At 35.0% G+C, this 20884-nt stretch overlaps 1 protein-coding gene across 6 annotated transcripts in view; it reads left to right on the forward strand.

Moving 5' to 3' along the window:
• The window catches only part of EPHA4 (EPH receptor A4), a 389379-nt gene that overhangs the window by 350539 nt on the left and 17956 nt on the right, over window positions 1-20884 (forward strand). For all 6 annotated transcript variants that reach the window (XM_088132608.1, XM_088132609.1, XM_088132606.1 and 3 more), the window contains 6 exons: window positions 7275-7333; window positions 8559-8672; window positions 9404-9589; window positions 14512-14573; window positions 15364-15573; window positions 19783-19932. In XM_088132608.1, coding sequence (XP_087988734.1) covers window positions 7275-7333; window positions 8559-8672; window positions 9404-9589; window positions 14512-14573; window positions 15364-15573; window positions 19783-19932 — 781 coding nt within the window. The remainder of the gene's footprint in view (window positions 1-7274; window positions 7334-8558; window positions 8673-9403; window positions 9590-14511; window positions 14574-15363; window positions 15574-19782; window positions 19933-20884) is intronic.

Genomic DNA, 20884 nt, shown 5'->3' on the forward strand with positions numbered 1-20884 from the left:
GAAAGGTTTGACCTAGAGAAAAAAGAAGTGAGCTCTTTCATGTTTTGATTCTGTTAGCTTAGACTCCCCCACTGCCAGCATATAACCCCATACACATTAGTTCCAAAGAAATTAAGTCATTTGTACTAAAAGAAAAGTACATCTATACAGCCCTACATTATCCTTTAATTTCCATTTGATGGATCAGTAAAGTGAGGGAAACTCCCACAACTTTCCAGGTTGTAAATCGTGGTGTAAACAGTGGCCAATTCTAACCCACGTACTTCTCCACATTTCCAGATTTTGTTTTTTAAAATAATAAATATTTAGAACTATTTTATAGGGACATAAGGGGGAATATATTGTATTATAATATTTTATTAAAATATATTTATTTCTGCCACTCTTCCTCCCAAATGAAGACAAGCAGTGTAATAGTAATATTATAGTGTTATACATTAATAAGGAAATACCATTTATTCCTTTAGCCCAAAGGGATTGGAATTAATTATTTAGGCAACTTATTGTATATGTAATTTTATTCATATTATACTCAAAGCTATTTCTCAAATTACCAGATTTGATTTTCATTTTTCCTTCCTTTCCCTCCCATTCTGTGGCTGAATAGGAATTTGTGAATCTGTTATTTATTTGTTTGTAAATAGCCTTCCAAGAATTAATTATGAGTACTAAACAATCAGATAAAATATGAAGATATTTCAAATAATTCAGAGTGAGCTGCTAATCTTCTGATAATTCTGTTATTTAATGTATAGATATCAAACATTAAGTTAGATAGGATTAGAACAAGGGTGGACAGCCTGTTACTGAATTTCTTGTGTCTCTTGCCCTCATTTTAAAAGTGCTCAGGAAGCTATTCTACCTCTGGCAAGATTTTCCTGCCCTTCTCCCAATAGCCCACTGAACAGAGAAAAAGAATGAGGTTTTAGAACTGTGATATATGATGCATAAACTGTAGAAATAAAAATTAGAGGTGTGCATAGCACTTGAAATTCACTCTGGTTTAAATTGGAAACACCCTATTATGAGTGCAAAACTACTGTTTTCCAGTGCAGAATGGGCTGCTCTGAACCCTTGTGGAAATGCTTCAAGTACAAAACATGTCTGTTCCAAAAGTAAAACGTTCTGTTTCAAATTCAGAACACTTCTAAGGGAAACAGCTTATTTCACACTTGAAACAGCTGTTTCTCTTTGAAGCAGGACATTTTGAAGTCAAGATGAATTGTTTCAAATTTGAAATGGTTCAAATTCAAAACATTTTGCACACCCCTAAAGATTACTATGCTATACTGCATAAGTAATTTCCAATAGCAGCCTGTTCCACTGCCCCATATGTTCCATTGTTCATTAGAGGATATTAATTCCAACAGATGTCCTGTTTCATTTCAATGAAAAGCACTGATAAATCCATCTCTTCCCCCCCATCCTTCAGAATAATAATAATAAAAGAATATGCATATATAATGGTTTCCTAGATTGAATGAATAGGTTTGGCTCCATGCTGTTGAAGGGTTTCTAAGATTGTATCAGAATTCTAATGACCATAAGAATATCCTGGATCAAGATGACAATTTTTAAGTTTTAGTGCTTGGCACCAGTTATCTCACCTCTTGGGAATATCTATCTATCTATCTATCTATCTATCTATCTATCTATCTATCTATCTATCTATCTATCTATCTATCTATCTATCTATCTATCTATCTATCTATCTATCTATCTATCTATCTTGCTCCAGAGTCAGTAAACAAAACAGAAGGCTATATTGTTCATACTGCAGCATATTGAGAAAGGTCAATATCCAGAGCTAGTTTACATAGGATTTCCAGGTCCATATGCTCCATGACATAAACCTTATTTCTGAATATCTGCTGCTGGAACACTAAGAAGGAGAGGTCCTTTAGTATCATGATCTCTTTCTAGTCTTCTGAGAAGCACTCTGCAGACTTACAACTATTGAAAATAAGATGGCAAACTGGATGATATAAACCAGCATTATATAAATAAGATCATATACATTCTAATTTCCTCTTGTGTTTCAATGTTTCTTTTTTCTGCCTTTTTAAGAAAGAAAAGCAGTTATATAATCCACACCGTTATAAAAACTGAGAAATAGTCATCACTGTAATAGATTTCAGTAGGTGTTTAGCTGTTTCACCAGCTTCCATGCTGACAAGAGAAAAAGAATTTATGAAAATATAGTGCAGAGAGATAGCTTTATTAATAGCTATTCCAACAGAAAATAGTGTTGCTGAGCCTGATGACTTGAATTCCCCCCTGCTTTTATTGATTGCGTTATTATTTAAGACAGGATTGATACTGAGATGCTTTGGATTTCTAATTACAAGTCAGCACCTTGGAGAATTGTCCCTGTTGAGTTTCTCTAAGATAATTCCTATCCTGCTTCCTCATTTTTATTTTTATTTTATTTAAAATACCACCTCTGAAGTCAGATAAACATACTCTAGTAACTGGACCTCACTGGATCACTACTTAGAAAATGAAATGTCAACCCCCTGCCCTCCTATTGATTCTCTTTGATATCGGCATAAAGCTGGAACCAGATAACTGATTTGATGTGTATACAACTCTGCCTTATTTGACAAAAACACGTAAGTGGTTTATAAATAGCCTGAATGCTTGGCCCAACTGCTCGTGAATTTATTACAAAAGTATGCAAATGGACATTGGGTTGAAAGATGTTGCTCTGAAATTGAAACACAAAATATTAAGGTCTGTACAGATGTTTAAGGTTGTGCTGAGCATTACTGTTAAAAACATAGACAAAAGAATTTCTGCATAAGACTTTCAAATTCTGGGTTGAAGCAAAAATAATTATTTCCTGAAGCTAGATTTAATACATTTCTCTTTCTTATTATTTTAATACAAAATGTACTTCTAAGCTAAATTGCTTGCAGTCTTCAAACACACACAGATAGACAAATATATATATATATATATATATATATATATATATATATATATATATATATATATTTGTGTGTGTGTGTGTATACATACATACACACACATACACACACACTTTGTAGATATATAGATGTATAGATATATATCCCCTTTGTAGATATATAGATGTTTTCTTTGTGGAGAAAACATCACATTGTTTTTTTAACTGAGCTTATTGCTGTTAATCATGATAGTAATATATTGCCCTTAATATCAAATGCAACATGTCTTTCAGTGCCAGCATCTGGGGAACATAAATAGGAGTGTGTTGTTGCACTCATGTACTGCTCATGGCTTCCCAAAGATATCCAGAGACACAAAATGGTGAATCAAATAGGTGTTTGATTGGATCCATATGGTTCTATATATGCTAGCCATATGGAGTTCATCACCTAATAGGTTGTCAGTGATACCACGTTTTGGTAATTTGCAGGAGAAAGAAGTTAACTGGAAGTCACCTCTTTTCAAACATGAAGAATTCAGGGCTTATAGATAGCTTACTTCTTTGTCACTTTGTATATGAACTAGTTTACAATTGCATTATATTTCAGAGCTTATTGATGATGATGATTACTATTATTATGTAACCATTCTATGTTCAGCCACTGCAGATTTGCACATTCAGGACCCCCATGTCATGTAGTTCTGAACAATTGTGTGTAATGACTGATTCATACTTAAGCTATGGTACTTAAATTATAGAATTTATTTCCACAAGATGTGTCCATAAATTTAGATATTTATAAAAAGTGTGTTCAGAAAATAATGGGGCCAAATTATCAATGCCTGTTCACCTTACTGACTATATACCACCTGAATAATGGATAACATGCTTTAAATACCAGCTGCTGGGGTTCAACAGTGGGCTATCACCTTCTCTGTTTATTTCACTTTCTCAAATGCATCATGTGATCTGACAGAGCAGGGCTGTTGTGTTCTTATTTAAAGGTACCCATTCTTACAAAGGTTTCACTTTTTAAGTAGAGCCTTGCAGTTCTGACATGATTCCAATACTAATCACATGCTATGAACTGGTTCTTTGACAAAAAGTAGGATGGAATTTGCTACTGATTTAACAGAAGCAGCAGAGGATCTCAGCAGTTTCCACCAAACAAAGCTATTTCAAACAATGCTTTTGCTTATGTTTCATTAATCTCAATCAATTCTATTGACTGACTTCTGTATTTACTTTCATTGAGATATAAAAATGAGTATCAGAAAGTTACGTCCTGAGCAGATAATAATCTTAGAAATCATCCATCCAATTGATTATCTCTTCAGGAACCTCTCCCCTCCACTTTTTCCCCCTCCCCCCTCAAGTACACCTAATATTCTATGGTGAATATATATTGTTTGTACTATATTGTAAGGCTTATGTTATATTGCCCCTGGAAGGACATAATATAAATGTTTTCAATAAGTAAATAAAAGGTAATGGATTAAAAAAAGAAATGGAAAACTGCTCAGTAAGCGTTTTTCTTTTGTTATTTTTGTTTTAAAAAGGAAATTGGATAGTTCAATGTGTTTTGGTTTTGTATCTAATTAGGTGATGTTTTGCTGAAGGCTGCTTATTATAATCACTAAATCAAATAATTCAGGATTAAGTAACCAAGAGTTCCATTGCCTTGTAATGATAATTTGGGGAAAACTGTATGATCACACTCTTCTAGTTGAATAGTGTATCCGAGATGCTTTAAGCTTTTTGTCAGCCTTTGTTTTTCCACTTTGTTATGTGAATGCTAACATTGCAAACTGGTGCATTGACTAGGAAAGAAGAATGTGGATCTCATGCTGCTTCTTCACAATACCTGCTAATACGCTTGGCTCTTACTTTTTGTCTGTGCTGTATGTGCCTGCCAGTTTTAAGACCCACCTTTTCTTTATCTCTAAATCCCACCTGTAGACTTGCCTGGATCTCTGACCCCTATGGTTTTTTCATAGTGCTTGCGTTCCCTTCCTGAACCCCGCCTTCCATTTAACCACTGTCACCCAAATCCCTATAATTATAGAACTGAATACGACAAAAGGTTCCTTTGCTGTCATTCAGGTGAGCTGTCTACAAATGTCAGTTTGTGTCCAGCATTCTTCAGGCTTCCTAAATACTTCCCAGACCCTCCTGATGACTAAATAATAAGCAGGAGGGAAAAAGCAAGGAGGGAGTATCTTTTCAAAACAAAAAGCCCCAGCAGTCTCCCATCCTGGGCAAAAGCTCAACAGGTGATAAAGATAGAATTAAGTAAAGAGTGGGTTGGGAAGCCTCTATTAGAACTTAATAGGCTGTAATTAGTGGACTGAAAAGTATTCCTTGCCCTCTTTTACCTGCTTCCTTCTTTAGAGCTGTTTTTTTTTTTTTTTAGTGGTTTGTTCATGTTAACCCAAGATAAAAAGTCTTTCTCAGGGTTTTTTTTTCCTTTCATAATGTAATATATACAGAGTATGTGTCATTCATAAATATATATAAAACATTTATTCCAATCATTTCAGGTATAATCCATCCTGGTCATACCCATCTTGTTACAATCAATGGGAATTATTAGAGTTAGCAGCTTGTGGGCTGTGATTAAATACATAATAAAACTATATATGTTTGCATGGTAAACTTTCCTCTCCCATATTTGAACAGAATTCTCAGTGTGTTTGTGTCAGGGCTCTAATGGAAATGTTGATAGAATGTATAATTTGTGATGTGCTTGTGAATGTTTGGCATGGTATGGTGTAGGAGTCCATGGTATCAGAAGCATAGTTTGCGTGCAGAATCAATCTTATTTATGTCACTTTTAGAGATACTGGATCAAATTTTGTATTAGTTTGTATCCTCTTGCAGTTTGATTTTAATATTTAATTTATTTTTAAGAATATGTCTGTGTAGTCATAATTAAAATAGTTTAAATCAACCTTCCCCATCTTGATACCTTTGAAATGTGTGATGACCCCAACTCCTGGAATTCCCAGGTCCCATTGCTGACTGGCTGGCTGAACACTTTTGAAAGAACAATAGCAAATATCATAATAGGCTGCAGATGACTGTTACTTTCATTGTTGTTTGCAGATTTATCCAGCATATCCCTAACTATTTCCTAGGATAGCTATGGATGTTTTGATGCTGAGAAATATTAATGGTTCCCAGAGGAGCAAAAAGAAGAAAAAGTCTAAAACACCACTGATGTCAGAACAAGAATGTTTTGAATTATAACTGCTAATGACACTTGCATTTAAAGAACATTCCCTGAATTGAATCCTGAGACCATAAGAATTTATGGAGATGCTGGGGTCACGTGGTTATTTCTTTCTAACTATGTGAAAGTGCCTCCCTTAACCATTCTGTTACATTTCTATATCTCTGCTGCTTTTGTTTAATCTTTGCTGAAGATTAAAGATGTACCACGTTGCAACAATATGAATAGTCTTGATGCTTAATTATGTAGAGTATAAACAGCTTAATCAGGTATATGTTAGCAGTTCCCAATGAAACACTGCCCAAATATCAGCCAAGGACCAGCCATTCTATTTATAAATCTGATGGTTACAATAATGAATTCCAGCCTTTCCCTGTACTTATTTACATCAAGTTTAAAAAACACCAGACTCCCAGTGACGCTGGATACTTTACATTGTTTAAAGCCAGAAAAATAAAGTAAAAGGACAAAGAGATATGTGTCCAGAAAAGAAAACATACCAAGCAAAACCAAATGTTGCAGGGGTCACCACCATCCTACCTCAAGTTCTGGGGGAATAACCCGTTTTCCAATGCCTTCTGGAACTTCAGGATGGAACCCATACAGATCTCTGGGGGAATACTATTCCAGACGACAGGTATTGCAACAGAAAAGGCACACTTCTGAGGTCCCACTAGATGACATTGTTTAATTGAGGGGACCTGAAATGCATCCACTGGGCCATATTTTACTGTATGTGCAGAAACTGGAGATAGGCAGTCCTAAAGTAACTAGGCACTATGCCACAAAGGATTTTATATGTGATAATCAGCACCTTGAATGGTATTTGTAAGCCAGCTGGCAACCAGTGCAGCTTGCAGATGTGATATCCCACCACATTCTTTGATTTACAGAAATGAAAACTAATGAATCTGATCACAGAAATAACTTCTTTTAGAGCAAAATACTGGTACAAAACTTTCCCCCCAAATATCCATTGATATAGCTATAGATGTAGATAGTAATAATTAGTACAATGGAAGCAACATGGCAATATACTGTAAAATAACCCAAGAATTCAGAAATATCTCTGCATTTACTACTAGTCAGATAGTTCTTTTAATTTGTAATCTTTTTCCCCATTTCCTACAGAAGGAGCAAATATAGTAAAGCTAAGCAAGAAGCGGATGAAGAGAAACATTTAAATCAAGGTAAAAGGCAGTGATGCTTTATTTTCTTATGTTGTGTGCATTCATAATCTTAGTATATAAGAAGTTAAAAAAAATAAATTTCTTTGCAAGTTCTAATACTCAATTTTCTTTATTTGAAGCTTTCTTTCACCCAAAATATGTATTTGTCTTTCTGCCAGGGGTAACTTCATAATTGGCAAATACTACTATGGAAAGTGTAAATGCAGACAGTTCCCTATAAAAGTGGCACACTGTTACATAGTATTCAGATGGTTCTTAAAAGGAGAAGAAAACTATTTCATTTGAGAAAACATTCTGAGGCTTGGAATATATAATCTGGGATTACACATTGCATCCTTAAACTGTAATGTGGTTTGTTTGTCTTAACATATTGCATGGCCCAAGCTATTAGAAATTTGTATACCATGGTTTATGGCCTAATGTGTTGGGTTAATTCAGGCAATTTAAGATTAAGTCAAAACATAGTTAAGCAAACATGATTTAGCATAGTGTTTGAACACAGCAAGAAAATCATCCCTTCACATTTTCTCTTTTCCATGCTATTGAAATTTTTTCTTTGTATGGATGTGTTTCTTAAATGGTCAATAGATAAAGGGATTTCTAAGATGTATAATTTATAGGAATTGTTCCTTCTGTTAAGTCCCTAATGGAGTCCCTTCCACATAGGCAGAGGAATCAATAGAAAAATTAAGAATGTGCATACTCAGTATTGTTCCTGATGTAACTTACAGAAAACTCAAACTTACTGTTGGAACTCAAGAACCCACATTCTTCTTATCCCCCCACTCAGTGGTCTTTGTTATAGAATTTGTCTTTAATATATTCCATACATCAGTGTAATTCATTCGCGATGAACCTTTTTGAGCATGTTATTTTGTTTATATAGTTCCTTATCATCCTCTGTGGACATGCAGCAATGTCCCATCCTTATCTATCTATCTATCTATCTATCTATCTATCTATCTATCTATCTATCTATCCATCCATCCATCCATCTCTATCTCTATCTCTATCTCTATCTCTATCTCTATCTCTATCTCTATCTCTATCTCTATCTCTATCTCTATCTCTATCTCTATCTCTATCTCTATCTCTCTATCTCTCTATCTCTCTATCTCTCTATCTCTCTATCTATCTATCTATCTATCTATCTATCTATCTATCTATGATCTATCTTTCTTGTATATAGTTCTTTGGTTTTCAGCAAATCATATTTGCATTGTAGGTGTCAGAACCTATGTAGATCCCTTTACCTATGAGGATCCCAACCAAGCTGTGAGGGAATTTGCCAAAGAAATTGATGCTTCATGCATAAAGATTGAAAAAGTCATAGGTGTCGGTAAGTTCAAGACATTATTGTGTTAGCAGTGAATTTATAATGATGGAAGGCTTACTAGGATTGAATTGTTGTTTTATTGTTTTTTATTTAAAAATTCGATTCCATCTTTCTATCATTGGTCTTCAGGCAATTTTCAAATACATTTGAATAAAACACTTTACAATCTCTCTAGGGAGAGTCAGTTTTTAATTTATTAACAAATGAATTTAGTTGATTGGAATAATTCTATGGTACTTCTGTTTATACAAGTTACATTCTACGGTATTTTTTTAAATAAATAAGCATTTTTTTTAAAAAAAGAGCATAAATCCAAGAGAAGTAGGCATATATTATCCTCAGTTGAGATAAGGTGGGCAATCTTAGAGTGCCCACAGATTGCACTTATTTTATTTTTGGGATGGTGGGGAGGAGAAAAGGAATGCAGTAAACAGAACAGTGATGTAAAATGTATGAGTCTGTGTCACAAATGCAAGTGGATTTTGAATTTTCCAGATTTTTGGTGGTGTTCCATGTTTTTAAATGATGCTAAATGAAATTTACAGCAATTGCACAGTTGAAAGTTACAAAGGGACTTTGGGATTGCATGTAACCTTGACACTGCAGTTTGTGTAACCCTGATTTCAGACAAAAGCTTCTCAGTGCTTAATGGAACAAATTTAGACAGATTTTTATTGCATTAAAGCAATATGTATGTCAGCAGATTCCTTTTGATTATGCTTCTTTCTTTCCAGGTGAATTTGGTGAAGTTTGCAGTGGCCGTCTCAAGGTTCCAGGAAAGAGGGAGATCTGCGTCGCTATCAAAACTCTGAAAGCTGGCTATACAGACAAACAAAGAAGGGACTTTTTGAGTGAGGCCAGCATAATGGGACAGTTTGATCACCCCAACATCATCCACTTGGAAGGAGTAGTCACTAAATGTACGTTGGCCATGATCTGTCACTAATATGTATGAGGCTGTGACTTTAAGCGGGACAAGCTGAAAGTTGCTATGAAATAAAATAAGTTCAGAAGAGGCCGCCCCCTCCCCAACTTCTTACTGTAAAATGACAGATGGAATAGATCCACTGACTGCTAATAGTAGGAAATCAGTGCAGGACTAGGAATTAATCTTGTTGTCAGCTATAAATGGTTTTATCATTGCAGCCAATACCCTATCTCGAAACAACTTATGCATAATTTAACAAGGAACATGATACCACAGCATTTAAAAGAACAGGAAGAAAATGGTGGAAGGATAATTTGTTTTTAGAAATTGTGAAACATTTAAAAGTTTTCCATTGTTATAGAGGTAGAAATTTTTTAAGGTGATCTTTTAAAATTAAGATAACTTTGATTAGGTTTTGGGGGAGGAAAGAAAACAATAATCTCTCTCTCTCTCTCTCTCATAAAAGTTGAAGCACAGTGAACTTGCAGTGTTGAAAATCTTAAAGATTTTAGCTGTGAAAACAGGAAGCCTTTCAAAACAAGATCATCTTTGCCCTTAATATGAGACATATTTTGTATGCGTTTGCTTACTTATTTCTTTGATGCAGTTGCTTCCATATTAGAAAACACTTGGTCACATATATATTCCCCCTTCTTCTCCCTGCTTTCAAGTCAGTATTCAGTATACCAATGAACTCTAGTTTCAGTAAGAATGAAATACAAACTAACCATCTTAATTTTCTGCCCAGAACTGAAATGCACCTATGAAGCTTGCCTTGCTAAAAATTAAATAAAACTATTGTTGTGGAGGCCATAACTGAATTAAATATATTTCAGCAGAATGACTTGGAACTAGAGAAGTACAAATAATGTATCCCCTCAAAAGCCAATCCTGAGAGTCAGGTGATTAACCAGAAATAGATTGGTTGTGGCATGACATATTGTCAGTGGAAGGAAAACAGTTAAAAATATGCCTGTAACTTCAAGAAGAATCATATTTGTTGTCACTAAAGGAACCCTGAATTTAACCCACGATTCCCTAGTCATCCAGTGGAATCACCTTCTATTCTTCCTTTGAAGTATAATTTTTATAGGGAGAAAGATATCATCAGCAATTAAATGTAATTCTATTAGCCATAATGGCGAAGGGAAAGTTTTCAAAAATCTCAAATTCTTACCAGGCTGAATGTTGGACAACCCCCAAAATTATAATTTTAGAAAGTTTCTTTCAATTGAACCTTTAGCAGCAAGAACCTGACCTAAATGACCTCTTTTTACTTTCTGATTCTAAGGCTGTAATTATTAATATGCTTTCTAAGTGAGATATGTAAGTAAGTTTTTGAAGATATGTGGATACCACTTGTTTTTGAAATCCTGTGTTTAACTTACATCCTGCTGATTCTTCTTTAAAAAGCCTGGCTACTTCATGCATTTCAAATGTGTTTAAAAATATACAGCGATATGTTGCTTACATTTCAAGACAGTTTCAGCATTTTAAAATAAGCTCTTGAATTTCTTTGTAGCAAACTCCTGGTGTTTGTAACAAACCAGCTCTTCCTAGGTTCCAAATATTTTCAATTAAGATATAAACAATTTAAATGATTTTACAGGTATTTTTTTCTTTAAAAAACACATTTCTGTTTGGTCCACAGCATGTTTGCTATAGTGATTTTCATATCACCTTAATAACCAGACAATCAATGGGAATCTTTATACTGAAACCCCACTGAGGCTTTTAACCTCCAAGCTGTTACAGCTGTAACAGTTATAAATGACTAGATAGTATTTGCATAATGTACTTGTCACTGCATTAAAATGATTTAAAATTCCCAACCGAAGGTAGTAGGCCAAAACAAGTGAGTTTTGATGCCTGATTTCCTAGAGTGTAAGCCTTTATAAGCATATCCATCCAGCTTTTGGTAAACAGGGACCATATCAATTTTCTTTGTAGAATTATTGAGAGTTGGTGGATATATGGTACATTTATGAGTCCTGACATTATAATGTAATACAGATTGTTGGAATGGCTTTGAAGTTTGTGTGAATGAAATGCAGGGAGATAGGAGGAGAAGTAATAAGATAGTATAGAGCCACAATTAGTGGTAAGTTGAAATGTTTAAATTGGTTATATGATGTCAAACTGCTTATCTTAGATTAGGAGTTGACTCCAAGAAGCATGCTTCTGAATTTTAGTAGCATTTTGGAAATAAACTAAAGTGCAGTTTCCCTGGTTTATGATAGAAATAAACAAACAACATTTGTATTGGGTTTGACATATTTCTTCCCCCTTTCCCCCCATAAAACAAAACAGTACAGAAATCTTGGCTATGCCTACTGCAACTCATGGCTTTCCCTGTTCCCTATTCACCAAAAGCCTGAATATCAGACTCCATTACTCCGTTTCTCTATTCTATGGGTAAATTATATTTCATGATGATATTCTACAAGGATATTTTTAACATACTATATGGTTATCTACATTAAATAGATCATCACCATGTTTAACATATCGGATACAAAATATTATCAGGCACAAATGTGCTCTCAAATATCTCCCTTGATACCTACTATGTTCCTTGTCTCACCTTTGATGCCTACTATGTTCTTTGTTTCACATTTTTGAAAATTGTTAGAAAGGAAGGAAGGCTCACAAAGGTTTCACTGAGATGTTTGCTTTCTTGAAAAATGAGTGTTTTGTGATTAACTATGACCACTGTGGCAACTATTTTGTGAATATACAAATCTCCTATGAAAGCTGTGTTCTGAGCATGCCTTCTGCTTGCTCTCAAAATTCAGAATGTGTCCCCATCTCCAAAGGGTTGTCAACCTCTGTAATCTATATCATATTTTGCCTTAGAAAGTTATTTACTGCTCAGAGTTGAAATTAAACTCCACCTAGCATTGGAGTCCTTTAGATCATCCATTTCCATGCAGGTTTTATCATATGCTGAAGCAGAAATAAAAGATCAACAGAATAAGACAATGTTTTAATGTCATCCATGACTCTAGCCTTCTTATTCTTGTATTAGCTATCCTCTGTTTAGGTATAATGACTAATGGAGCCAAGCATTAATATAATCATATGAAAAGTGTGTATTATTTCTTGAAGTTGATAAAGTGTCTTTTAATTGAAGAAGGTTAATTAAAATTCATTTAAATGTATTTGTCAAGTGACTTTAGTCAAATTGCAAAGAGTAAATGTCATGGGTATCATTGGAACTACTGTAAGTAGATTCCATTTTCAGTGATGAATATGGGGAGATGAATGTTCACACATAAAGACAAATGATTTTGCTTAGCCTTTGTCTTTAAATAATTGAATTCCTAGCCAGAATGTCTAAATTCACACTAATGTGGCTGTCCTTGATTTTTGCACATGGGGTGAAAAAAAGTCTTTGTTCATGCAAATAAGATAGTTAAGGGCTATAGATGCCTGATTTCTAATTGATATAAAGACTGCTTTTTATGAACAAATGTTGAACAAGATCCGGGGATGTAATACTTTGGCACCAGTTGAAGTGGTGAGGGAGTTGTGAATGTTTATGTGCCAGAGAAATTGGCATTAAGCCAGGTGTCCCTCACTAAAAATGAAAATAATAAAAAAAAATCTTCAGCTTATTAATGTTCTGTAGCATATTGTTTTCTAATAAAAAATATTTCTAAAAAAGGTCCCTACTAGAATTGCAACATGCTGAGGCAACATACTGGGTGAATTATATGCTAATCTAGAAACAATTATAGCAGTTTTTCACTGTGAAAACATTTTCCAGGCATCCAATTTTCTTAGACAAATGTTTCAGGAGATCCTACTGGTGGTCTTCCTTCCTTCCTTCCTTCCTTCCTTCCTTCCTTCCTTCCTTCCTTCCTTCCTTCCTTCCTTCCTTCCTTCCTTCCTTCCTTCCATGCATCCATGCATCCATGCATCCATGCATCCATGCATCCATGCATCCAGCATAGCACTGAATTATATCCCTTTTCTTGATCTCTTCATAGCACGTTAAAAATCACATTTAGCCTCAAAAAGGAAAAGTTACTTGTGTGCCTCACCAGTCAATGCATTTAACTATTTTAAAGTCTCAGTCTGCAAGAATCATGGACCTTCTATAAACATTAGGTGTATGCAAATGGAACTTCAAAGAATGGTTCTAAAAAGTTTTTTATACAAAAAATATACTTAAAAGGCACTTTAAGAACAAAATAATGTGCACATAGATGGTTAACCTATAAATAAATATACTAATGGATGACACTGCATAATAATGGATTCAGAATGTAATGATTAGCATAGTGTTACTTATGGACAGCCCAAGGTTATTTTTTACTTTGTATTAAATTTGACTTTTTCTGGAGTAGAGTTTGTTGACTAATTTGCCCATGCTTCTTCAGGATAGAACAAATGGATAAAGCAAGATTTTACATTAAAAAATAAACCATAAGAATTAAGCAAAGAGAAAGAAAATTACTGTTGATGCCACACCTGGATCTTGGCTTACCGCTGACAGGCTGTATCTTTCAAACCATAACTTTGATTTTTCTCAACCAAATGCCTACAGACATACAAATTGTCTAGCAAATGATGCAATTATCTTTACATTACTCCAAGTGCAAATAGGCCTATTTGGTCTATTACTGCATCTCCATTTCTCTTTAGTGAGCAATTATGGATTCTTATACTCTCTGGAGATTATGATGTGTACTGTAGTTAAAGACCTTGTCAGTGAGTTAGCTAAAGTGCTAATCTTCTGGCTGAAGCTCACAAACACTTCAGTTTTACATTATTGTTTTCTGGCTCACTCTGTCTAAGGAAGTTGCTCCATACTTTTAGAAATAGTAAACAGGAAAAAAAAAAAAAAGCCCTATCCATTGATCTGATTGTCTGTATCTATGACCCGTGTTTTCTTTCTCCAACATCTAGGCAAGCCTGTCATGATTATAACTGAGTACATGGAGAATGGTTCTTTGGATGCCTTTCTCAGGGTAGGTATTTGCCATGTAATAAAACCTAAAGAAGGAAATATTTTAATATCTTTGTTTATCCATTGGGGTTTGAAGATGAAATAGAATTGTGTTTGGAGATGCTTACTGGTGCATTTTTCCCTACTCCTATTGCAGAGAGGGGTATTTGAACCATAAAATAGTAAGCTCTAAATAATCCATGTTTAATCAGAAGCAGGTTTGATTAAAATGCTTATTAAAAGTCTCATGTTGTTGTTGGTTAATTAAAATGGGAACATTCTACATATCCCAGGAAGCTAGCGCAAACAGCACAGGATTATATTTTGCTAGTTAATTATAGGGCTCAGTGGCAAGAAAGAAAGTAATGTAGTATGACAGTTTTTAAAAGATACATCGCCCCTCGGAGAAATGAGCAACAGGAGGTCCTGGTCCCAAAGGGGAATATAGTCCTCAATGTAGAGTATGTTACTTTTCCCACCAGTAGAGGTTGTTTGAGTTGTTGGATTTTTAGGAATTGGTTCTCCCTTATTGCCTCACTTTTTAGGTGAGTCAGCAACAATGTGAGCATGTTTTCTATGGTATTTTTATGTTTCCGTATAAGTAGCTTTGGGAAGGGATCAGAGAGAACCAATTCCTCATCTACTCCCTGTTTGAATTTACTTGGTCAGTCCAGTCATAAGGATCTGTCTGTATTCACATGTGAAATATAATCCTTATGCTGGGTTCAGGGAGAATCCAAAAAGTTGGAAAGAGAAGTTATAATTAATGAGAAATATTTTTGTATTTATCTTCCTTTATTCCTTCCTTTCAGAAGAATGATGGCAGATTTACCGTAATCCAGTTGGTAGGAATGCTTCGAGGCATTGGTTCTGGAATGAAGTATTTGTCTGACATGAGCTATGTTCATCGGGATCTAGCTGCTCGAAACATACTAGTTAACAGCAACTTGGTCTGTAAAGTTTCTGATTTTGGTATGTCCCGTGTTCTAGAAGATGATCCTGAAGCAGCCTATACTACTAGGGTAAGGCAAAATCTGTCTGTCTGTCTGTCTGTCTATCAATCTATCTATAATATATGTCTCCCAATTCCATTTAGAAACGCAGCAATGAGAAATTCCCATTTCCACTTTGAGTAGGTTTTTGAGTTTCCACCGACAGCGTAAGATTTACCAGTGTACCAGTGTAAGATTTTTGTCATTTTTGTTTTTGTTTTAATTATGCATAAACTATATAGACCTGACTGCCTCCCCTTGTTGGGTACTAAAATAGTCTTGAAGAAGATACAGCTATTCAGGAAAGCATTGGGAGACAATGAAGATTGACCTGCCCCTATTGAGAGGTTTTGGTAGTTTATATAGTTTTAATTATTATGTTTATTATGATTAAGAAGTGGTTGATACTATTTTTATTATTATTATTCTATTTTAATGATTTATTGTTGTTGCTGTTGTTGTGTTGCTTGATATAAGCTGCTCAGAGCCATTTGGAGCTGAGCAGCATACAAACCATAGTAAGTAAATAAGCAAAGAAATAAATGAACTTTTATTTGTATGTACTGTTTGCCTATCGATCGAGATCAGTGACATTTCCATGAACATGAGTATGTTTACAACTAGTAGAACAACAATGACTTTATTGGCTTCATGAGTTTTTGTTGACTGCATAAAAAGTCTAATGAGGCAAATATCACAGCTTATACAGCAGTATCCTGGTGATCATAAACATCCTTGAAGTTTATGCACATTAGGATAAAAGGTGGTACGAGGTTTATCGTGAAGAAGTATAATTTTTGTTAGATGTTTTGCTTTTAAATGCCAGCAATTCTCCATCTGTTTTCCCAAGTACAGAGATTGTTAGGAAAATCTAGTTTGTGCTGTTTAATTCTCAGACTTCCCCTATAATGAACATGCAGTTCATTAAAAAGGCTGGGGAGGGGAGAGAGAATTGCAATCTGCCTTCTGCGTATTTTAATGCTGTCCAGCCCTGTAATTTCCCACTAACAAGGGCAGTGAGGTTTTGAGCCAAGACAGATTTCTAGAGAGCTGTGTTCAAACAGAAGGTCAGGAGGAAACCATTGAAAAGCTTTCCTTTCAATTCAGCGATGCAAATATAGTAAAGTGTTTTCCCTTCCAATGGAACAGCAAAATATATATATATATAATTTGCATCACAGTGCATTGTCTTGTTTTGATATCACCATTCAGGACAGTTTGGCAACGTTCCACAGTTGAGTAACCACAATGAATTTCAAATTGTTATAGTTCTTGAAAAAAAATGCCACTGATATAAGCCAAGATAACCATATGGCTTGTAGGATAAAAAATACTTTTTCATTACCATAGTAAATGAAAAAAAAAAAAATTATAACTTCGTTACCATCCAAAGGTATCAAATACCATGAGTGCAAGAAATCAGCACATGTGCTTGTGTCTTCCTCAATATTTTGTTGTAGCAGCTGCCAACACTAAAGTGCAAGGCTGTGTCCTAATCACCAGTCATTGAATTCCAGGAGATGGTGCAGGTGACACTAAAAATAAAATGCCATGTACATGGAGACATATCGCAAGCATAAGAATGTGTATTTTAAGTGTATCAGGCAAAAAAGCAACACGTGACAGTCTGATGTCTTGCTTTCAACCGTAGCTACGTGGATGTTCCCAGGAAGCTAACAAAAAGGAATATCATGACAAATTCAGTAAAGCAGAGCATCATACTTACTTTAAAGGATGACTCTAGACCCACAAAGACCCTATGAACATGTTTTGAAAACAAAAGGGATTGGTTGCTTTGGTCCAATGCTTTGTTTAGACATCTGCCCATCTACCAAAAAAGAAAAGAGACAGACAGACAGACAAAGATAAGCTGGAGGAAGTGGTATGGTGACTGGTTATAGTAATTATAGCAGTCATTATGTATCAGCATCCCATGGCATACTCTGTATGCTTCAAAAATGTTCTGGACAACAGCATTGTGAGGACTGTTTTGCCTTTGAAAGAAGATTATGGTTGAGGGACGGTGACAAGAGAGTATGATTTATAAAATCATTTATAAATTTTATAAATTTATAAAATCATACATGGCTTGGAAATACAGACCGAGAACAGTTTTTCTCCTTCTCTCACATTAATTGCTCACTAAAGGAAAATGTGGGGAAATTCAGGGCCAGTGCAACAAATAGTTAAATTTGTAACATCAGTTCAAATGGTCACCTACTCTGATTATTATAAAAGGGACTCAGCAAATTCTTAGAGGACAGAAGAGTTGATGGCTCCTTGTCTTGACTGCTGTAGACTACTTCTGGAATCCAAGGTAGTAAGCTTAAAAAAAACAATTGTTAAGGGGCAACAGCTGAAGAGAACTATCCCCTTCATGCCCCATGCATCTGTCTGGTGTGCTTGACAGATTACTGGACTAGATATGCCCTTGACCTGATCCAGTAAGGCTCTTCTTATGTTCATATGGTCTTAAATTGCAAGTAATATTAAGGCAGAATTTCTCTTTCCAGAAAACATGGCATCTTTTCCAGTTTCTTTAAATCCAGTAATTCTAATTTAATCCTGTTTTCCACCAGTTTTCTTGGGACAGAAGCTAAGCCAGGACCTCACTGGATCTCCACCCTCATTTCTTATGGTGTTTCTACTAATCTGCTTATGTGGCAGGCATAGGAAATGCCATTGTATTCTGCTTCCCACATCATTTGAACATACAGCTTAATCCTTGAGTTTGTGATTAAAATTAGATAGTGACCTGAGCTATTTGTTTCTTTGTCAATTGTAATACAGACTGTTTGCTTAATTGGCCTTGGGCCATTATTCCAGTTTTTTTCCATGTCTTGACTATAACAGTTCCGTATCTAAGGAGCAAGTATCATAAGGCATTACAAAAATCACCCCAAGATTTATAAACAAGTTAGATAAAATTGGTTTTGGTTTTGATAATAGTTGTTTTAATGAAACTTAACATGCTATTCACAAAAATCATTTCAGGTGTCCTATTGACACTGTACCAGATGGAGTTAAAAGAAAAAGAAAAACAGTGATCCTAATGTCTTTCTTTTAAGCAAATAAAATAATTATTTATGATCAGGTTTATTCTAGAGAAGCTAAATCAAATAATAAGAATGGTACTGTTTTCAGCCATTACTCTCACCACATTTGATGATAAGAAGGCATGCATTAGAATTGCAAAAGCAACATGTTTTATTCACTTTTAGAATAGTATACATGTTCTTAAGCATTTGAAAATGGTATTCCTGAATTGATTTGTTGACTGTGGACAGGCCATCGAGTTGTTTGATAAATGTGTCTCTCAGTCGAGTGCATGTAAAACAAGGCTGGCAGGAACAGCGGACAAGAAAGATTACAGTAGCAGAGCTCTTGCTAGCAGCCATCTAAATAATAAGAATGAAATGCTAATCTTGTAAAACCATATTTTGTGAATTAACTATGTAATGTATCTATAAGCAAAGAAATCAATACAATTTTGTATGTGTACACAAAGACACACAGATATACACACATACACAATGCAATATAATATCCTCCCCCCCCCAAAAAAAAAGCCCAAACTGCATTGCAATATAATGCACCAGACCATTTCCCGATTTTGCATCCCTGTGACTAAAAAAAACCCCACCTGGGTGATTTTTCCTTCCTCTCAGTAATATCTGATAAGATATATGAGTTGTTTGCATTAAAAAGTAAATAAAAGAGAGAGCTGGGTATAAAAACAGAATTGTATAATATGCAGAAATCATGAACTCTATTATATCAGCTAGGACTGATCACAATTAAAAACCCAGCAGAAGGTCCTCGGCTTCCCTTTACTGAAGAGAATACTGAAAATCCACCCCAACCGCTGAAATGTTTGTTATATCTTCCTAGCTGACGTACTTATCTGCATACTTTCAAAACCATTTGCAGTAACCACAAAGACAAGAAACCTATTTCTTTTCTTTCTGATGAAGAAGTTGATTCTTTTCAAGCATAAATCTATTTGCTGCGAAATTTATTTTGCTTACAGAAAGATGATAGTCTAGTTGTCTTTTTGGGGGAGGGGGGCCGTGGGGGGGAGGGGGATTACTCTGTCATCTTTTCATTAATATCTTGTTCCTTTATATAAATAATGATGCATACCGAATATAACTGGAACAACATATAAACCTATATAAATGAACAAACAAACCTAAAGTATTTGCAGTTATATAAATGCCTCTGTTGATTTATTTGCAGGGTGGAAAGATTCCTATCAGATGGACTGCACCAGAAGCAATTGCCTATCGTAAATTTACATCAGCTAGTGATGTCTGGAGCTATGGAATTGTAATGTGGGAAGTGATGTCATATGGAGAGAGACCTTACTGGGATATGTCCAATCAAGATGTAAGTGTCTGTCACCTCCATGGGAACTGCTTTTTGTGATATGTTGCCATGGAGTTGGAATTGAATATGAGTGAGACTAGCACAACAATTTTATTTAATGTAATGTGATATTTCATTTTCAAGTTCACCCGCCTCCACAACAAATCGGTGTGGCTTACCCTTTAAAAAGAGTTAAAAAGAAAACAGCATATATAAAAGAAAAGGGAATACAAACAACTGGAAAACTGACCTTATAACACAAAAAAAAAATCAAAAAAGTCCAAAGCGGCTTGACCACCATCCTGACCCAAAGCCTGGGAAAACAACCAGGTTTTTAACAGTTTGCAAAAAAAAAAAAAAAAAAAAAAACAGTAAGGTGGGAGTGGTATGGATCTAAGTTGAAAGAAAGTACAGATGCCAGAATTCCTGCAAGACACTGGGAACTCTTTAGATGCTGATGGTATGAGCTACGTTGCTTGGACATTTTTCTTTCTTAGTTCAAACACCCATGGAGCAATGTTCTAGGATCCCAGAAACAGCACTAGATTTTTTTTTCTCTGGGTGGACAGTTATCACGGTATAGCTGAAATTAGTTAAGCATATTTTGTGATGGGATAAATGTCATTTTACTATGATATGGATGATATATTTGATCAAATAGTTGCTATCCATATCAGAATAGTTGCTGTAAATATTGGACTATAAACTGAGAGAAGACAAATACCTACATCAAAGGACTATGAGCTTAATCCAGCTTTCAGTTTTATTTGTGGGATACTACCAGAGGAAGTGTCTTACTATTTACACAAAGCATTAAAAAAAATCATGCTGGGGTGTTTACTGTAGATGGTGAGAAACTAACTAGAAGTGCTTAAGAGCAGATTTGCTGAAGCTTGTGAAATAGATTAGAGTACAGGCAAAATACCAAATAAATGATGGGAGGGACTGTTCATGAGCTCCGCTTCCTCCAAGG

Source organism: Python bivittatus, unplaced genomic scaffold, assembly GCF_059951505.1.
Source record: "Python bivittatus isolate LINGU-HERP-01145 unplaced genomic scaffold, Pbiv_v1 ctg000980_np1212, whole genome shotgun sequence".
NCBI lineage: Eukaryota > Metazoa > Chordata > Lepidosauria > Squamata > Pythonidae > Python > Python bivittatus.